We start from the raw sequence: 15,238 nt of genomic DNA, 5'->3' as shown, positions 1-15,238 counted from the left end.
AAAATTAAGGCAGTAATATTACTGCAAGGCACCATCAAGGTTATTAGCATCTGATGAAGAGTATGTCAAGTGAAAGTGTTTGCTCACTGCTCTCACACAAAGATAAATTTATTGCTGCAAGTTTTAACTTTTTCATGTACAAAAAGCAAAAATGCAAAACAAACACAAGTTACAGGATAGGATAGATTAGACAGCATTGGATGGCACAAGTTGATATTTCACAGAACTGCACTACGGCAGGAAAGACTGCTGACCAAATTCTTTACTCTGGGGCTTTGGTGCAGTTCCTGAAATTGAAGCCAAAGTTCTTCATTTGTCAGATACATCCATGCATGCACACTGATGTATATACTTTCCTAATGCATTATAACAGCTGTGATTTTCAAAGCCATTCAAATTATCTACACAACCTTTACCCATGAATTTCTTATCTCTAATTCACCAGAGAAGTGGAAATCTCAGTCCAATTTTTAAGTAATTTCTAAGTACTCACTCAACAATTTAAGTGCCATTTACAAGCACTAATTCATTTAATCACAGAGTTGTCTGTGACTGGGATTAACAGTTGGTCTAAAATCATACCAGGAGTTTTCAAGCAGAGCAAGAGAGTACATGTCTTACCCTCCCATTACTGAGTCCTGTAAGGCTTTTTCTTCCAGGAATTGATGCTGCTTATTTTACTTTGAGGATTTGCTCATCCTCAAAGCTGACAGAGACATAAAATGGCATATGCAATAATTGGAAGGCAGAGAAAATGTAAATTTAGGATTCCTAGTAACTGACTTCCTATGTTTAAGGTCTGCAACATGGAGAAAAAGTAAGGTTAAGAAAGCAGGGACAGGCATGTGATGCAGAGCTAAAATGGGAGTAAGTGCTTTGTATGTGTTAAGCACGATGCCTACTTATTAAGAAGAAATGCATCCAGGCTTCCACACTAAATCAAGTAACTTGACTCATTTTTTCTGTTTTTTAATCATACTTAGTAAATACTGCATAATGCCAGAAGTCATATCAGTCCAAGATAGATAATTTTCTTCTATAACGGGTTTTGAAAGACCTTGAAAAAATTAACAGATTCAACAGGTGAGATGCATGCAGTAGGATAAATTTATAAAGATGTGGATCAGAAGGAGATTGCAGCTGCTGTGACATCTGTTCCTCTGGTTAGGGGAAACAGCACAGAGAGGTTTTCACAGAGAAGCTTTTGCTTCAGCTATGAATCCAGGCTCCTTGGCTGATGCAGTCATGGCTAAGGCTAAGGACCTTAGCCTTGGCCACACCACATCAGAAATCATCAGGCTACCAGGACAGGATTTTTTACTGGAGGCAAGCTGCAGAGAAATTGGCAATGGACATACTTAAAAATACAAGTATGATGTAGCAGACAAAAACGTAACTTTCAGGTGCTTTTATTTTATTTGTAATCAAAGGGCTGCACAGACCATTTGGTACCAGGTGTCTTCTTAAGAGGGAATTGGTGCCTGTTGTATCAGAACATCAGCCTTATTAATTCAGTATATACCTTGAGGCCTACATTATGTTTCTTAAAACACACCAGAAAGTTAACTAGCATGTGAGAATTTTAGCAATTCCTTAATAATATTTTCTTAATAATCAATAGGCTTGTATGTGAAATGCTACATAACAAAGCATGTGAGTAATGAAAACCCAGGACATGACAAGGAGATTTCTAGAGCCAGATGAATTAATGAAATGCAGATTAAGATGCTAGATCCTGATTTGAAAGCCACCTAAAAACCAAAAAAAATTTAATCAAGAACTACATTACAAAAATCATGAGATTGCATTGTTTTATGATAAACAGAAAACCATAAATGCAACTTAAAAAGCAAAACTGGTGTTTGAGAAAAAAAAAAATTAAATCTTTGCTCTAGATATAATTAGAGGAAGGTGGGATAACAAAATTATTTCACGTAGTTGAATAAGCTGTAACTTCAACACAAAAATTTACAATTCCAAGTTAGTTTCACAGTAAAAGCCAATAAACTTTTTAGGTTTTTTTATTGGAGGAACTACAATGCAAAGATATTTTATTTGTGTAGACCATATTACTTCAGATCACCAAATATGCTTATGTATTCATGCTAGAATAGTGCCTTTAAGCTAGGTAATAAAAGAAGTACAACACTATTACAATGAAGGCATTACAGTGAAAGAAACCATGCAGAAAAATCACTTCCTGATATAGAAAGGAAACCAAATAATTATCACAATTGTTTCATAAGCCAGTATCACTGAATTTCCAAGTGATAACATAGATACACCCCCTATATTGGAACTACAAACCTGCTTAGATAGAAAATAATTTTCAATAATTTTCACTGCTGAAATATTTGAAATGTACATGATACATTTATAAAAGATCAGCAGGCAAATTATCAGATGCCTCCATAGTCTACATTGCTTGAAAAACAGGATTCTGTCATTTACCTGTCCTTGGGCTGCTCTGCCTCTCACCAGTGCAGTATCTTGACAAATTAATGGATAACTTTTTGAGGACATACATGGCCCAATTCAAAGCTGCTGTATGCAAGTGTGACCCAAAGTCAGTGCATATAGGTGATACAATTAGCATCCAAGCCTAAAAACAAGTGATTTTTCTCATTTAATAAAAGAAGTATTTAGCTGTTTATGGTATGCTCTGTGGGTTATGACAGATTTATTTATTGTCAGTCATAAGACGCCTCAAGGAGGTGAAATTCAAGCAATGTATCCACTAATATCACTTTATATGTGTTTCTTTGAAAAGTATTTATCATTTCAATTCAAGAATTTGAAAAAGTGTCCAGTTGCTAGAAGACAACAGTGTTACATTCTTCTGAAATCAATGACTCAGCTTTTCAAGAGAAAATGCCTGCAAAACACCATTCCTATAGTTCTCAGAAAATATTCTTCATAGAAAAAAATAATTCATGGATACTTTTACTTTTGTACTTAAACACTGCTCTTACAAAAAAACCATGACACACTTAAATGATCTGTCATAAGAACCTAATACAAGCTTATTGTTTCTTACATACAGACTGAAAAAGAAATTTTTTTTGTCCTCTGGTATCATTGTGGTGATATATTTTCCTTTATATCCTTTGTGCAGATAGTTTATAACCTTTTTTCAAGAAATTCTATAAAACCCCATAAACATGGGGCTCCAAACCAACTACCTTGATTAATTTTAAGATCATATATTTTAAGCATATTCTAATTCTCACTGGCTTAAATGTCATTAAATTGGTACTCAGATTAGTGCCTTACTTGGCATAACAAACAGGCAAAATTTGTGTAAAGTAGCTCCTGGCATATCAAAAATCCATGGAGAAAATAGACTTTTGGTTCTGCTGAAACTGTATCAATAACATGTAAGGGATTTACATGTAAGAGCAAATCTTAAAAGTGAACTTATAGTATCCAAAACTCCTTTATCATTTGGCCTTTTCACTCTGGGGACACAATTCAGAAGTTACTTAAAAGACATAGTTGTACAAAATCTTACCTTGCAACCTGCATTCTAGTACTGAAGTCAAGAGATCTCATTGACCGTAAGACTTCTATACAGCCCAAGTACTGGAAGGAAAAAGAAACAGTTGGGAAATGTATTATAATTATGCTTGAGTTTTGGGAGAAAGTGCAACTAACCATTAAAAGGCAATGTGCAATTCTTATTTATACATTTGAGCTATCCTATGTCTAAAGTAGGTTGTTGTGATTGTGCTGTCCTATGTCACAGATTTGTTACATAAACATTTTGTTTTATTTAGGTGTCACATTTCATTCAGCATATCATTTTATGTTTAACCTGGTCACTGTGATACACTCAATTTATAATACGTTGATGCACTTTTTTTTAGTTTTGTTCTATCTTAATTGATCCACTTTAGATACAATCAAAGTAAAAAATAATCTTAATGAGAAAGGAAGTGTGGTAAAGGCAATTTATCTAGTATTGGTTAATAGGACAAAGTTATTTAAAAGGGAGAGAACTAAGTCTCATTAGAACAAAAAAACCAACTTATAACAGGGAAAGCTGAAGAGAACACCAGCAACCAAATTTCTTAATAAACAGTTCAGGGATAGATGTGATTTAGTACTTTCATTAATTATAGTAGTAAAAAGGTGGGATATACTAACATAATATACTAATAACCCATGATGGGAAATTGCTTTAACAGGGTCATTCAAGAAAGGAATGACATGAAGTTTAGGTAATATTAAGATAAGATCAGACTTTTTGACCCAGTTTCTGTCCTGCATCTCTGTGGAAAAAAAGGGAGTACTGTTATGTTAAGGGGAGTTACCGAAAGATGCTAAAATTCAACAGTATCTATCACTGGGAGCGAGAAAAACTTGTGTCAATCTTCTAGATTTGCTTCCAAAAGTGGACTTAACTTGCATGTGCTAAAGCTTCCTAGAGCTAAAGCTCTTGTCAGATATTTGGACCTTGCCTTTGCACAAACTGCCTCATGACTGGTATAACTCATGGCAGTATCTTTGCATGTAGGAGAAGCTTTCAACCACACACTTGACTTTTGAAATTCTGGGGAACTGGGAAGAAGTCTTTACATCATGAGCCTCATAATGATGATCATGATGTTATTCTAGCATTGTGGTTTTGTATCAGTTTTTCTATCTTCACAGCATAATACAATGTATTTGGAATGAAACTGGTGCAAAAATCACATGAGGATACAATTTTTGCCTGTTTGGAAATCTTACTTTTTGCTGAAAAAATAATCTTTTAAGAGAATGAATACATCAGTAACTGTAATATATAGAAATTTCAGTTAAGATTTTCCACAGAAACATGTATGGCATAAAATGTTAACAGGATGAGGGAATATTTAGTTTATTTTCACATACATATCCACTATTACTTAATTTATTTCTATCAAATGCTATGAAGCTATCAAAACATTGAATAAAATTAGCTAGAACTTCAACTGACTCTTATATATCAAATTGTTTGAACTTGCATTATGATAGCACACAGTTTCTGAGATGGGTTATCTCAAGATCCTTTTCCCAGAATATTTTATAGTTCTTCAAATCTATGGTTTTTGAAAATTTATAAAATATTTGTGGAAAGTATCTTGTCTAAAGAGATCCTGGCACATGAGCTTTCAAGCTAAATATCATACTCCCAAACTGTCATGTATCAGTGCAAAACTAGACAAACCTCACTCTTTTTTTTGCATATACTTCTGCCTGAGTACTTAAAACATATACAACTACATTTTCCTGCTCCGATGAAGGAAGCTAAGCCATTATTTGCTCTATTTTTAAGTATCTCAGAGGGTGATTTATTTTCTTGGAGACTAAATTCTTCAGTATCACTTGAGATAATCAGCAGAAATCATTTAACTCATGCCAATAAACAGCAATGATCAATATTTTCTTGTTTTCTTTCTGTGTTATTTTGTTTTAGTCTAGGATGCTTTCATAGATTAATTTTGCCCATTATGTATTTCATAAGAGATGCTTTTGTAATTAAATATGCTGTAAATTGCATTACTCTTCAAAGGTATCTCTGTGGGTTTTTTTTTGTTAAAGAAATTTAATAATTTCATGAACATGTTAGTTTAGACCTCTCAATACTAAAACACTCTTGGATTATACTTGTTCCTTCACTTACCTATATTTGCCACAAGTCTTTTAAAGCAAAGTAATTGCACGAGTTTGAGAACCAGGTCCAGCATTTTGGAAGCAAACTCTGGAAGGTATTTTGACAAGTACATGCAGGCGTGCAAATAAATACACAAAAACATGTGCACACAAGCCACTGTCAAAATAAACAGACAAATAAGAAGACAAAAACCCATAAACATACTTAGAAGACGTGCATTCAGACTCCTTTGAGTCATACTACCTGATCTGCATTAACAAAAATAAAGACAAGATAGACTGATAGACTGATAGTCAGATGGAAAAATTACCCTGTACTTGTTTTATGCATATCACGGAGACAGCTGAACACAACATAGTAAGGCTTGCAGTATTCCTGACTGATCAATGCAAAGATGGCAACTGATTTGCTGGGATAAAAGATGTGAACACTTAATCACCACAGCATGTTTTCAAGTAACGAAATTACTGTAAAAACTGACATTCAAAAGGTCCAAAGGCCAACTACAGGGACATATAACTCACCTACTGCTATGCTTCAATTACTCCCCAAGACCAACACTGCTGTCTAAAAATATCCATTTGAAGTACATCCTGACAAGGATCCACAGAAAAAAGACATACAACCAAGATAGCAAGGAAATAAATTATTCATTTATTTTAACAAATAAATACCCTAATTAAAAAGAAATGCTATCTTTTGATTTAGGCATTCCATGAAACATTTAAAATATAGTTATAAAACAATCTACCTCTAAAAAATGCTCCTCTTCACCCAGAACTTAATGTATATTCTAACCAATAAGCTACTGTGCACTGTGAAATTTATAAGTTCCTGCTATCATCCTCCCTCTCATTGCTCAGGAACTGAGTATGTCAAGATGTAGTCCACCTTGAAGTAGGAGAATTTGGGACTACCAGTTCCAAGCTTACTCAGATAACATTCTGCCTGCAGTTGATTTTATAATATTTGAATGAGTTTCCAGCTTGTGTGTGCACTTAAAGGTACTATGTCCCAAGGAAAATGTATGAATTTCATTTGAATGAATACCTTCCCATTCAGAGATTTTAGATTCATACTTTGCATGCTAAACAGTACCTTGCAGGAAGCAGAGTGCCACATACAGGTGGGACCATGTAGCTCTCATTCCATGTAGTTCCAACATCCTTATTAGTTACAATTTTGACAGGTTAGTGTAAAAGAAGGCTGTATGTCTCAGATTTCTGGTTTGTCCCATGCGCGTTTGTTCCGTACTCCCTAAAGTACCTGTCTTCTTTGAGACTCAGAAAATTCCTGTCCAGCAACTAAAACTTTTTACTGAAGCCTGTGTAAAAGAGGATACTGAGATCTCTCAACACTTCTCAGAAACAGACACGAACACTGGCTGAATGCATTTGTGTACTTGGAGCCAAGAGGGGAAAAAAAAAAGAAAGAAAAGAGAGTAGTCACTGTCAGAGAAGCCGTTTGCTCCAGAAATACAAACAGCCTTGTTTGGTGCTTCCTAACAAGGTCTTCAAAATACCAAGTTATTGGAAGAAATTCTCCACTGTTGGATTGAGAAGCTGGCAGTAACAACAGCAAGAAATACTTTTAGAAAAACATAGCAAGAACTTATTCTAATATTCCATCAGGATGTAGCTCCATACAGCAGTGAAGCAGTCCAACCTACATAAATGTCTAGCAGATGAGTGTCTGCCTTGTGCATAGCATATCTACCCATCACCTACTCTCAAACAAAATAAGAACTCCCAGCCTCTGCATCCAAACTACCAGAGTATCGTCAGCTCATCAAAACTGCATGGGTATTCTTAGTAAATTGAGATTCACTGGTTTTAATCTGTGTAACCAGATGACCATCATCAGATCTGAGTGGTTCACTGCTTTGCAGCTTGTACCTGCCTTGTACAAGTCACGTGAGAGATAACAGGGTTACATCAGCAAACAGACATACACTCGTATCGTTAGACAAAGATTAGCCTGTGCCTTCAAATATTGATGTATCTGAAGTATGCTGTAACATTGCACAGCTGCAGATAATAGCCTGGGGGCTCAAAAATTAGATTCTGATTCCTGGGGTTCAGGGTGTTGTGGAGATCTAAGTTTCAAAAATAGAAATAAAATAAGCTGGGCAATTCACTGCAATTTTCTCACCCACGGGCTTAGGCTGTGCTTTTACTTGGCATGTGCAAAAGTGAAAAAGTGAGTATCTTTTTGCTTGCCACATCTGGTTCTTATACATCTCAAGTTCATATGCTTACATTTTCTGTTTTGTTGTTTTTTAAGGGATGGGGGAATGTGTTTGCTTGGTTTTGAGGGTTTTATTGTTTTACTCTTTATTCTCATTCACCAAAGAGCTAGTCCAGAATTAGATTATGCCATGGAAATAAATGAGCAGTTAGTATGAAATAACTGGTGCTAGTTAATTATGATTGAGGACTCCCCTATTTAAAAATAAGTTTTTATTTCAGATTCTTTTGCTACTAGTGCATTTATTTATGCATCAAAATGACAGTTCCCTCTAATTTCAGGTATCGCCATTAACAGCTAAAGGAGCTTATGAAATATGCACTGAAAGTTCCACAATGTTCTATAATACTGAAAAATTATTTTCAGGTTTGCTATCTACCCTAAATCACATTAAGATTCAAATTCAGATGCTCAATAACAAGCAGGCCATAATAAAAATGGTAACAGCCCAGGACTTGATTTCAACATAGCAAGTTTGTCCACGTCTAACTGTGGACACAATCAGGATTTTCAACTACAATATTGATATGTGAAAAGAGGGAAAAAAAGAAAAGGGAAAAAAACCCCCCCATAAAATCAGCCCAAGCCTTAGCCAGAAACTGCAAGATTGACAAGTATCTTATAAAAGGAAGTTTTCTCTTTAGCAAATTAATATGAAACTCAATCCCTTTCATATCTTATTAAATGAAATTCTCAGCTTAACTAAATTTACAATACCCACTTCATAAACCACTGAAGTGGGAAAAAACCACCCACAAAAAAATTTAAACAGATTTTTAATTTTTTTTTTAAAATTACAAGTCTAAGAAGGAACTGTAACCAGAAAGTATTCCCTTTAATAAAATAAGTTAAATGGTAAGTGCCACAATGTTTCCTAGCTTTTAAATTGTGATTTACAAGAACATTTATTACCCTGAATATCTTACTAGCTTGACTGAGACACCCATCACAAAATTACTTAACTTTGCTAATCAGCAAGACATGGGCACAAAAAGAGAAGATATCAAAACATATTTGCTTTTTTACTTCATATGGAAATCGTTGTGTAGACGTATGTATTTTATTTATATTATTTGATTAACACTTGAAATATTTTAAATATAGAGGTACTGCATTAATACTGAAAAAACATATATGTAAAGGCCCCTTACAATACCATAGTAGTCATTAACCCAAGATGTGGCTCAGCTATCCAAAATGGACACAGATGTGAGAATCTGGTAAATCTTTCTGAACTATATGATTAGCAAGACCTGCACTCTAATGTGCAAAAACCATTTTCTTTGTTTCTGTGGGCTTTTTTGTTTCTTTATTGCTTTGTAGAGTTTTGCCTTTTTGTTTTGTGGGGTTTTGCTTCTTTGTTTTCTTTTTTTACCTTAAGAGCTGCCCATTGCTAAGAAGGTGTTGCCAAATGTCAGGGAAACCCTTTCCTGGTAGATGGAGAGCCACTGTTCTGCATTATCACAGCACTCATTACACTCAAACTCTGGCATCACAGAAGTCTGCAGGACACCCTCTAACTTGAGGTGTTGTTGAGAATACAAAGCAATTGATGAACAGAAGAGGCAGCCTTTGAAAATGCTGGCTACCATCAGCTGAACAGACAGCAGTGTGATTGAAAGGAGGCCCTGCATGCACAAAACCATTCAGATTTATGCTACTTTACCTAGCCCTTTCCAGTAGAAGAATGGAATGGAAAATTTGTTCTGTGACATTTCTAATGTAGAGTAAGTTATAATATTAGAAAAAGCTGTGGGCAGAACCAAAGACTAGATATTCAGAGAGAAATAAATTTGTATAAGCAGTAGTCACAGAGTTTTAAGTAAGCTGCTAGAGATTTCAGTTTCTCTGAAAAGTTTGAACAGTTTGGAATATAAATATGCTTGCCTTTAAATAGCCTGGTTAACTATCATGTAACACCATATTAAAATCTTAGCTAACATGCTCCTTCAGCCATGCCATAGCCTCCTGCCCTTCCCTCTCCTTGGGGCAAGACATATCTTCAGATATTTATGCAGCTCTCTGGGGGCACCTGCTTACTGTGCTCTGCCCATATATGCCAAAGCCTCCAGTCTGTACCTTTGTCCTGTGCTTCCCTGATACATGCAGAACAGCATACCTGGTTGTGGAAGCAGAAATCCTGCATGAAAGAAGCCCTGGCAGTCTTATTCTGAATGAGGAGAAGGCCCTATATTTAGACACTATCAGCACCAAAAATGTGTCATAAACATATGCTGCCATGAAAAATAGAAAGGCTGTCTTCTGTGCTTTCATACTTCTGCAGTTGGTAATTTTTATACCAGTAAGTAATCATGTGCAGAGCTTTACAGTGAATCAATGTTTCCACCAAAGTTTTTTTCTCATTAAAGAATGCATCTTCCAATCCAGATGGAAAACTCTAAGTAAGGATTGATTGAGTGAAAACAGAACAGAAAATCTTTGGGGTTCAACTACAGATAAGCCTCAACCACTCAGTGTAAATTTATCATTACAAAATCCTCCATGAGACAAGTAAACCAACAGAGCTTTCATACAGTAGAAATGATGATGGATATGACTGTCAATTAAATTCCTCTTGAAAACAGGTGGTTTGCTTTTATAGCAATGGATGAAAGAACACAGTTCTCCCAAAAATTCCTCCAACTCTGGCCAATACCTTCCTATTTTCTCTTGTACAACAACTTGTTTCTGTAGCAAAAAGAGATTATATGTCTCAATATATTCAGACTAACAATTCTTAAGTAGTAAATGATAGCCAACCTTTCCTACAAATTGTCTTACCCTGTGAAAGCATTCTGGCAGTATCTCACAATCAACTCAGGACAAAGAACCTCTTAAAAAAGGCAAAAGATTCAGCTGGGAAAATAAGATATTTTATCTTATCTGGAAAAGCAATTTCTGAAGTCAACTCTGAGGTCTCATTTCTTGCTAGAGAGGGGAAAGATATAACCAAGAAACAAATTTTGCTTCTGACAATTTTCTAATCTCCATCTCAAATGGGGTTGAAAACAAAACATATTGAACTAAAATACTTTTTTTCTTATTTTTTACTTGAAGGTGGATAAAACAAGATTGCCAACATCATGCTCAAAAATATTTAGTAAAGATACTAAATACCTACACAAGATTTCAGAAAAATCCCATATTGATAGCTTCACATTAGCAATATTTCTTATGTTTTCACAAAACGTCAGGAATGTGAGAATCAGAATGTTACAATCAGACGCCCACACTGGACAGGGATTTATTCTATTATTTTAAATGTAAACATATTGTATCTTAAGCCTCAATTTTTTTGTATAACCAAAAATTTCCCTTAAAAAAGCTACATTTGAGGAAAAAAAATTCCACAAGTTTCAGCTCTATAGGTTTAATTTTAAAAATATATAATAACAGTGAATGCAATTATTGCAGTGTGAACCACTTAGAATATGCACTGCAGTAGCACAGATGAATTGCTTCATTTTCACAGCTGCATACTTTAATTCAGTGAATACTTTTCAGACTGCTTTGCTGCTACCTTGAATATTCACTGAGATATACTTCCCTTTAAAGCACCATGCAGATTAGTTCCAGCAGCTTATGTTCTGCATCAGAATTCATTTAACACAAACACACAACAGCTTCTGCAGCCAAAACATAATGCTTCAATAGCTGGAAATCATAATTAGACATTTGAAACTGTAAATATGGACACTGTAAATACATCTAGGTATTAAAGAACTTGCTCTTCCTCAGTCATTAGAGAGCAAGAGAGTCATTAGCATGTAGAACTTCTTGATGAGGAGTATCATTAAAGCACAGACTCAGAAGATGAAATGTCTAACAGGTGCTTTTCCACTATGCCAAATACAAACCCATGTTAAGTATCTGAAATGCATATACTGTTCTGCTTTCTAAACTGTGCATTTGGAGGTGTGATGTAGGAAGGACTTGTCACTGTTAAAACAGAAAATCCAAAACATGCACAGAGGGAGAGGGAGTACATTTTTATATGAATGCCATATGTACCTCTGGTCTTCATCGAAAGAGCTCAGAAATTAAGCCAGATCTTCTTTCTGAGTCCTTACCAATATTTAACTCTCCTATGCTGAAGCTATAGCTTCTTGTGTTCTCAGTAAGAGTGTCCAAAAGATAACCTCCACTGTGCAGGAAAAAAAAAGGGATGAGGGAAGAGATTTCCAAGGCTGGATGTAAATAATGAAAAGTCTCTGGAAGGTTTTCTCACAGCAGAAAGGCTGTGAAGAGGCAGAGCAGCTCTGGGGGACCAGGGCCACCACCAGGCCCTCATGGTCCCAAGCACGCTCACTTTTTGCCACCACTCCCAAAGCATCTTTTTTAACACCTTTTCTCTTCTTGGCAGAAATAAATATATTGTTACAGAGAGTTCATACAATGTTTCCAGTTAGTCAGCGCTTGCTGCTTAGTTTTTCTTAACAAATAATTTACAAAAAAAAGTTAGCAAAAGTGAATAACACCGTAGCATCTGCACTCAACACTTGATGACAAAACACAGTCCCTACATTTGGTGACAAAGGCAGTGTTTCTGAAACATTCCAATTCTTTGGGAAGTTACAGGTATTTCTAAAATGTCCTGTGGTTCATGAAAGCAGCTTTTCTATAAAAAAAGGAGACAATTCTGCTACGTATTATTACTTTATCACAGGTAAGCAGTGTCAATTGTTAGTCAGGAAAGATGTTGTCCCATGAGACATTCTCTCTCTTGCATAATTCCTTAATTAGTAAGAGCCGAAAACTCGAAATAAAGCCATCTTAGTACAACAACATATCCAAAGGATAGAAATGGTGCTAAGCAAGCATAGACAACATCTTAAGACAAAATCTCTTTCTTTTGGTCATGTCCTTGCTATTGAAGGTATTTGTTGAACTTATGTCTCACATTTCAGAATTTATTCTGAAGTTAAAAAAAAAAAAAAAAAACCAAAATCAAAAAACATGTATCAGTAAATCTAATGTGATGGTGCTGTAAGAAAAGTAAAGCCTAGACAACTTTTACTGTCTAACACACATTTATTTCTTTCTGTCATCCTATATCCTGTCTAGTTTTAGTTTTTATGGCTTTGGTTGCCATTTCTGTTTATTTTCAGATGTGGTTTTTTTCAGCCTTTGAACTTTTAGCTGTGACTTGGAATACCTGATGCAGCCTTTTGAGACTGAAATCTCACCTGGTCCTATGAAAACTTATTTGAAAAGCCAAGGGGAATATCTAACCTATTAAATAAACATTCTATATTATCCTTACTGAATTGTGCCTAATCTCTCCAGAAAATAAGGGATGATTGGAAATGTGCTTGCACTGAGTCCCATTATAATTCCCATCACAACTCAAATGGTCAGACTCTGCCTCAGACCTGCCTGCAGATGACAAAGGTAGAGCTGCATTACATTTTGTCATAAATAATAAGATCAAATGAAATTAATATTGCATGACAACGCAGAATTGCAGAGAAGCAATACTGAACCCCTATTCCTCTGTGAAATTTGTTTCATTGCAAGGGGGAGTAAATCACCTTGAAAGAGCATTAGTAGCTGGAAAGGCTGGTTGTCTCTGACACTACACAAAGCAGATCAAAGCTTTTTCTCATTGTAAACAAGAAAATTTAATATTGATACTTTGTGCATTCACTTGAACTTTCAGCTATAAAATTAAACCTGGCTGCAGCACAAGTGTAGCTGTTGCGTCAGTGGAGACAGGATTTCTCTTTGGCTAGGAGAGAAAAACACCCTGGGACAAAGGAGAGCCTTTTCTCCAGCAGCACTGAAGGGCATGAGTTTTCCCTGAAGAACTTGATTCATCTGTGTGTTTTCATTTGTTTGTAGTGGCAGATATTTACATTGGGCACATGATATTCCTACTGTAAACATTGTTGGAAGACAGATAAAGAAACCAACCATCCAATTTCCAAGGAAAAACAGAGAAGGAATTCTGCCTGAATGCAATTTTACCTCCTACTGACCAGATAAATTCATCTAGGAATTTTAAAACTGTAGGATATACCTAACTAGAAGGATAAATAACTAGCAACAGTATAATTTTTGATTTAGACAAAAATATTCTATATAAACACTCCAAATGTACTGGAGGACAGACATTCATGTTGATAGCTGAATCCTTCAACTCTGAAATCTATACATGCTTTGCTTTCTACAGAATGTGTGCAAATGCACAATAATAGTACTTGATTCATGTAATAAGAATAACATTATAATTAAAAACTCTATGATATGATTTCTACCTGTAGAATCTGATCTAATTTCTGTGAGAAATGTTCTTTTCCTATTATAGGGCTGTATGACAGGCCCACAGTAGTACAGGTCCATGAAGATCAAAAGAAAGGTTTTCAACTGAGCAACAGGCATCAATGTCATTCTTTCATATAATAACAGTGTCCAAATAATGGTGAAGGGAAATGGAAAGGATACTAACTGATCTCTCAGGAATATGGTACAATAGGAGGGATTAATTACTTAAACCAATGCTGTCTTTGTCACTTACTTCTCTCTCCCCTAATCTGCATGCATGCAGCTTTAAAACCCACAGTGATAAGCCAGTTTCATTAGTCTTTGTTAACACTGTTTGTGTACCCAGGTTGAGGGTAGCAGACTCTGAAGTAAAAAGTCAGTTTTCTATCCTATTATTACCATGTGACTGAAACACACAACACATTTCTTAAACATGTAAACTTCATTACAAACAGGATGCTCTGGGACTGCATTTGGGGTTGTTTTATTTGAATTATATGCACAAAATCCTACTGAATATGTTCTTAGTCAGGCCATGCCAAATGATCAGTGATTAACCAACAGCACTATCTCAATTTGACTGACAAAAGTTGAAATTAAATCTGATTAAAAGAAACCCAAACAAACTTGCATTTTTTTTTCTATAAAGATGATAAATTTAACCTAAAAGAGAAAAAAGCTTTGCTGTAATTTTTGTTTGTTTGTTTGTTTGTCTTTTTTGTTGTGGTTGTTTGTTTGGTTTTGTGGGGTTTTTTTTGGTTTTTGTTTTGTTTTGTTTTGGGTTTTTTTGGGGTGTTTTTTTTTTTGTTTGTTTGTTTTTTGTTTTTTTTTTGTGAGAGGCAAATCAATTCTGGCTAAAACAGGAAGGGAAGAAAAAAAAAAAAGAGAGAAACATTTTTCCAAAGAGCCCTGAAGTCTTCTAGGGGAAGGCAACATATGATGCAGTTTCTACTTTGTTAGCTCCATTTAAGGCTGTGCTTTGCAGTCTGGGTTAGCCATTAAAGAGACACAGCAATTCAGTTCATCCCCAAGCACACACTTAACTTCCAGTGTACAAAGGTAGCCTCAATTATTTCAATGAGAATGCTC

The 15,238-nt window shown here is 35.2% G+C and overlaps 1 protein-coding gene across 1 annotated transcript in view; it reads right to left on the bottom strand.

Moving 5' to 3' along the window:
- The window catches only part of SHC3 (SHC adaptor protein 3), a 57,837-nt gene that overhangs the window by 38,066 nt on the left and 4,533 nt on the right, over nucleotides 1-15,238 (bottom strand). Inside the window, exon 2 of the mRNA XM_079331009.1 lies at nucleotides 3,512-3,582. Within this exon, the coding sequence (XP_079187135.1) occupies nucleotides 3,512-3,582 (71 nt within the window). The remainder of the gene's footprint in view (nucleotides 1-3,511; nucleotides 3,583-15,238) is intronic.

Source organism: Erithacus rubecula, assembly GCF_903797595.1.
Source record: "Erithacus rubecula genome assembly, contig: SUPER_Z_unloc_2, whole genome shotgun sequence".
In the NCBI taxonomy this organism is placed as follows: domain Eukaryota; kingdom Metazoa; phylum Chordata; class Aves; order Passeriformes; family Muscicapidae; genus Erithacus; species Erithacus rubecula.
This window is presented reverse-complemented; position numbering and strand designations above follow the sequence as displayed.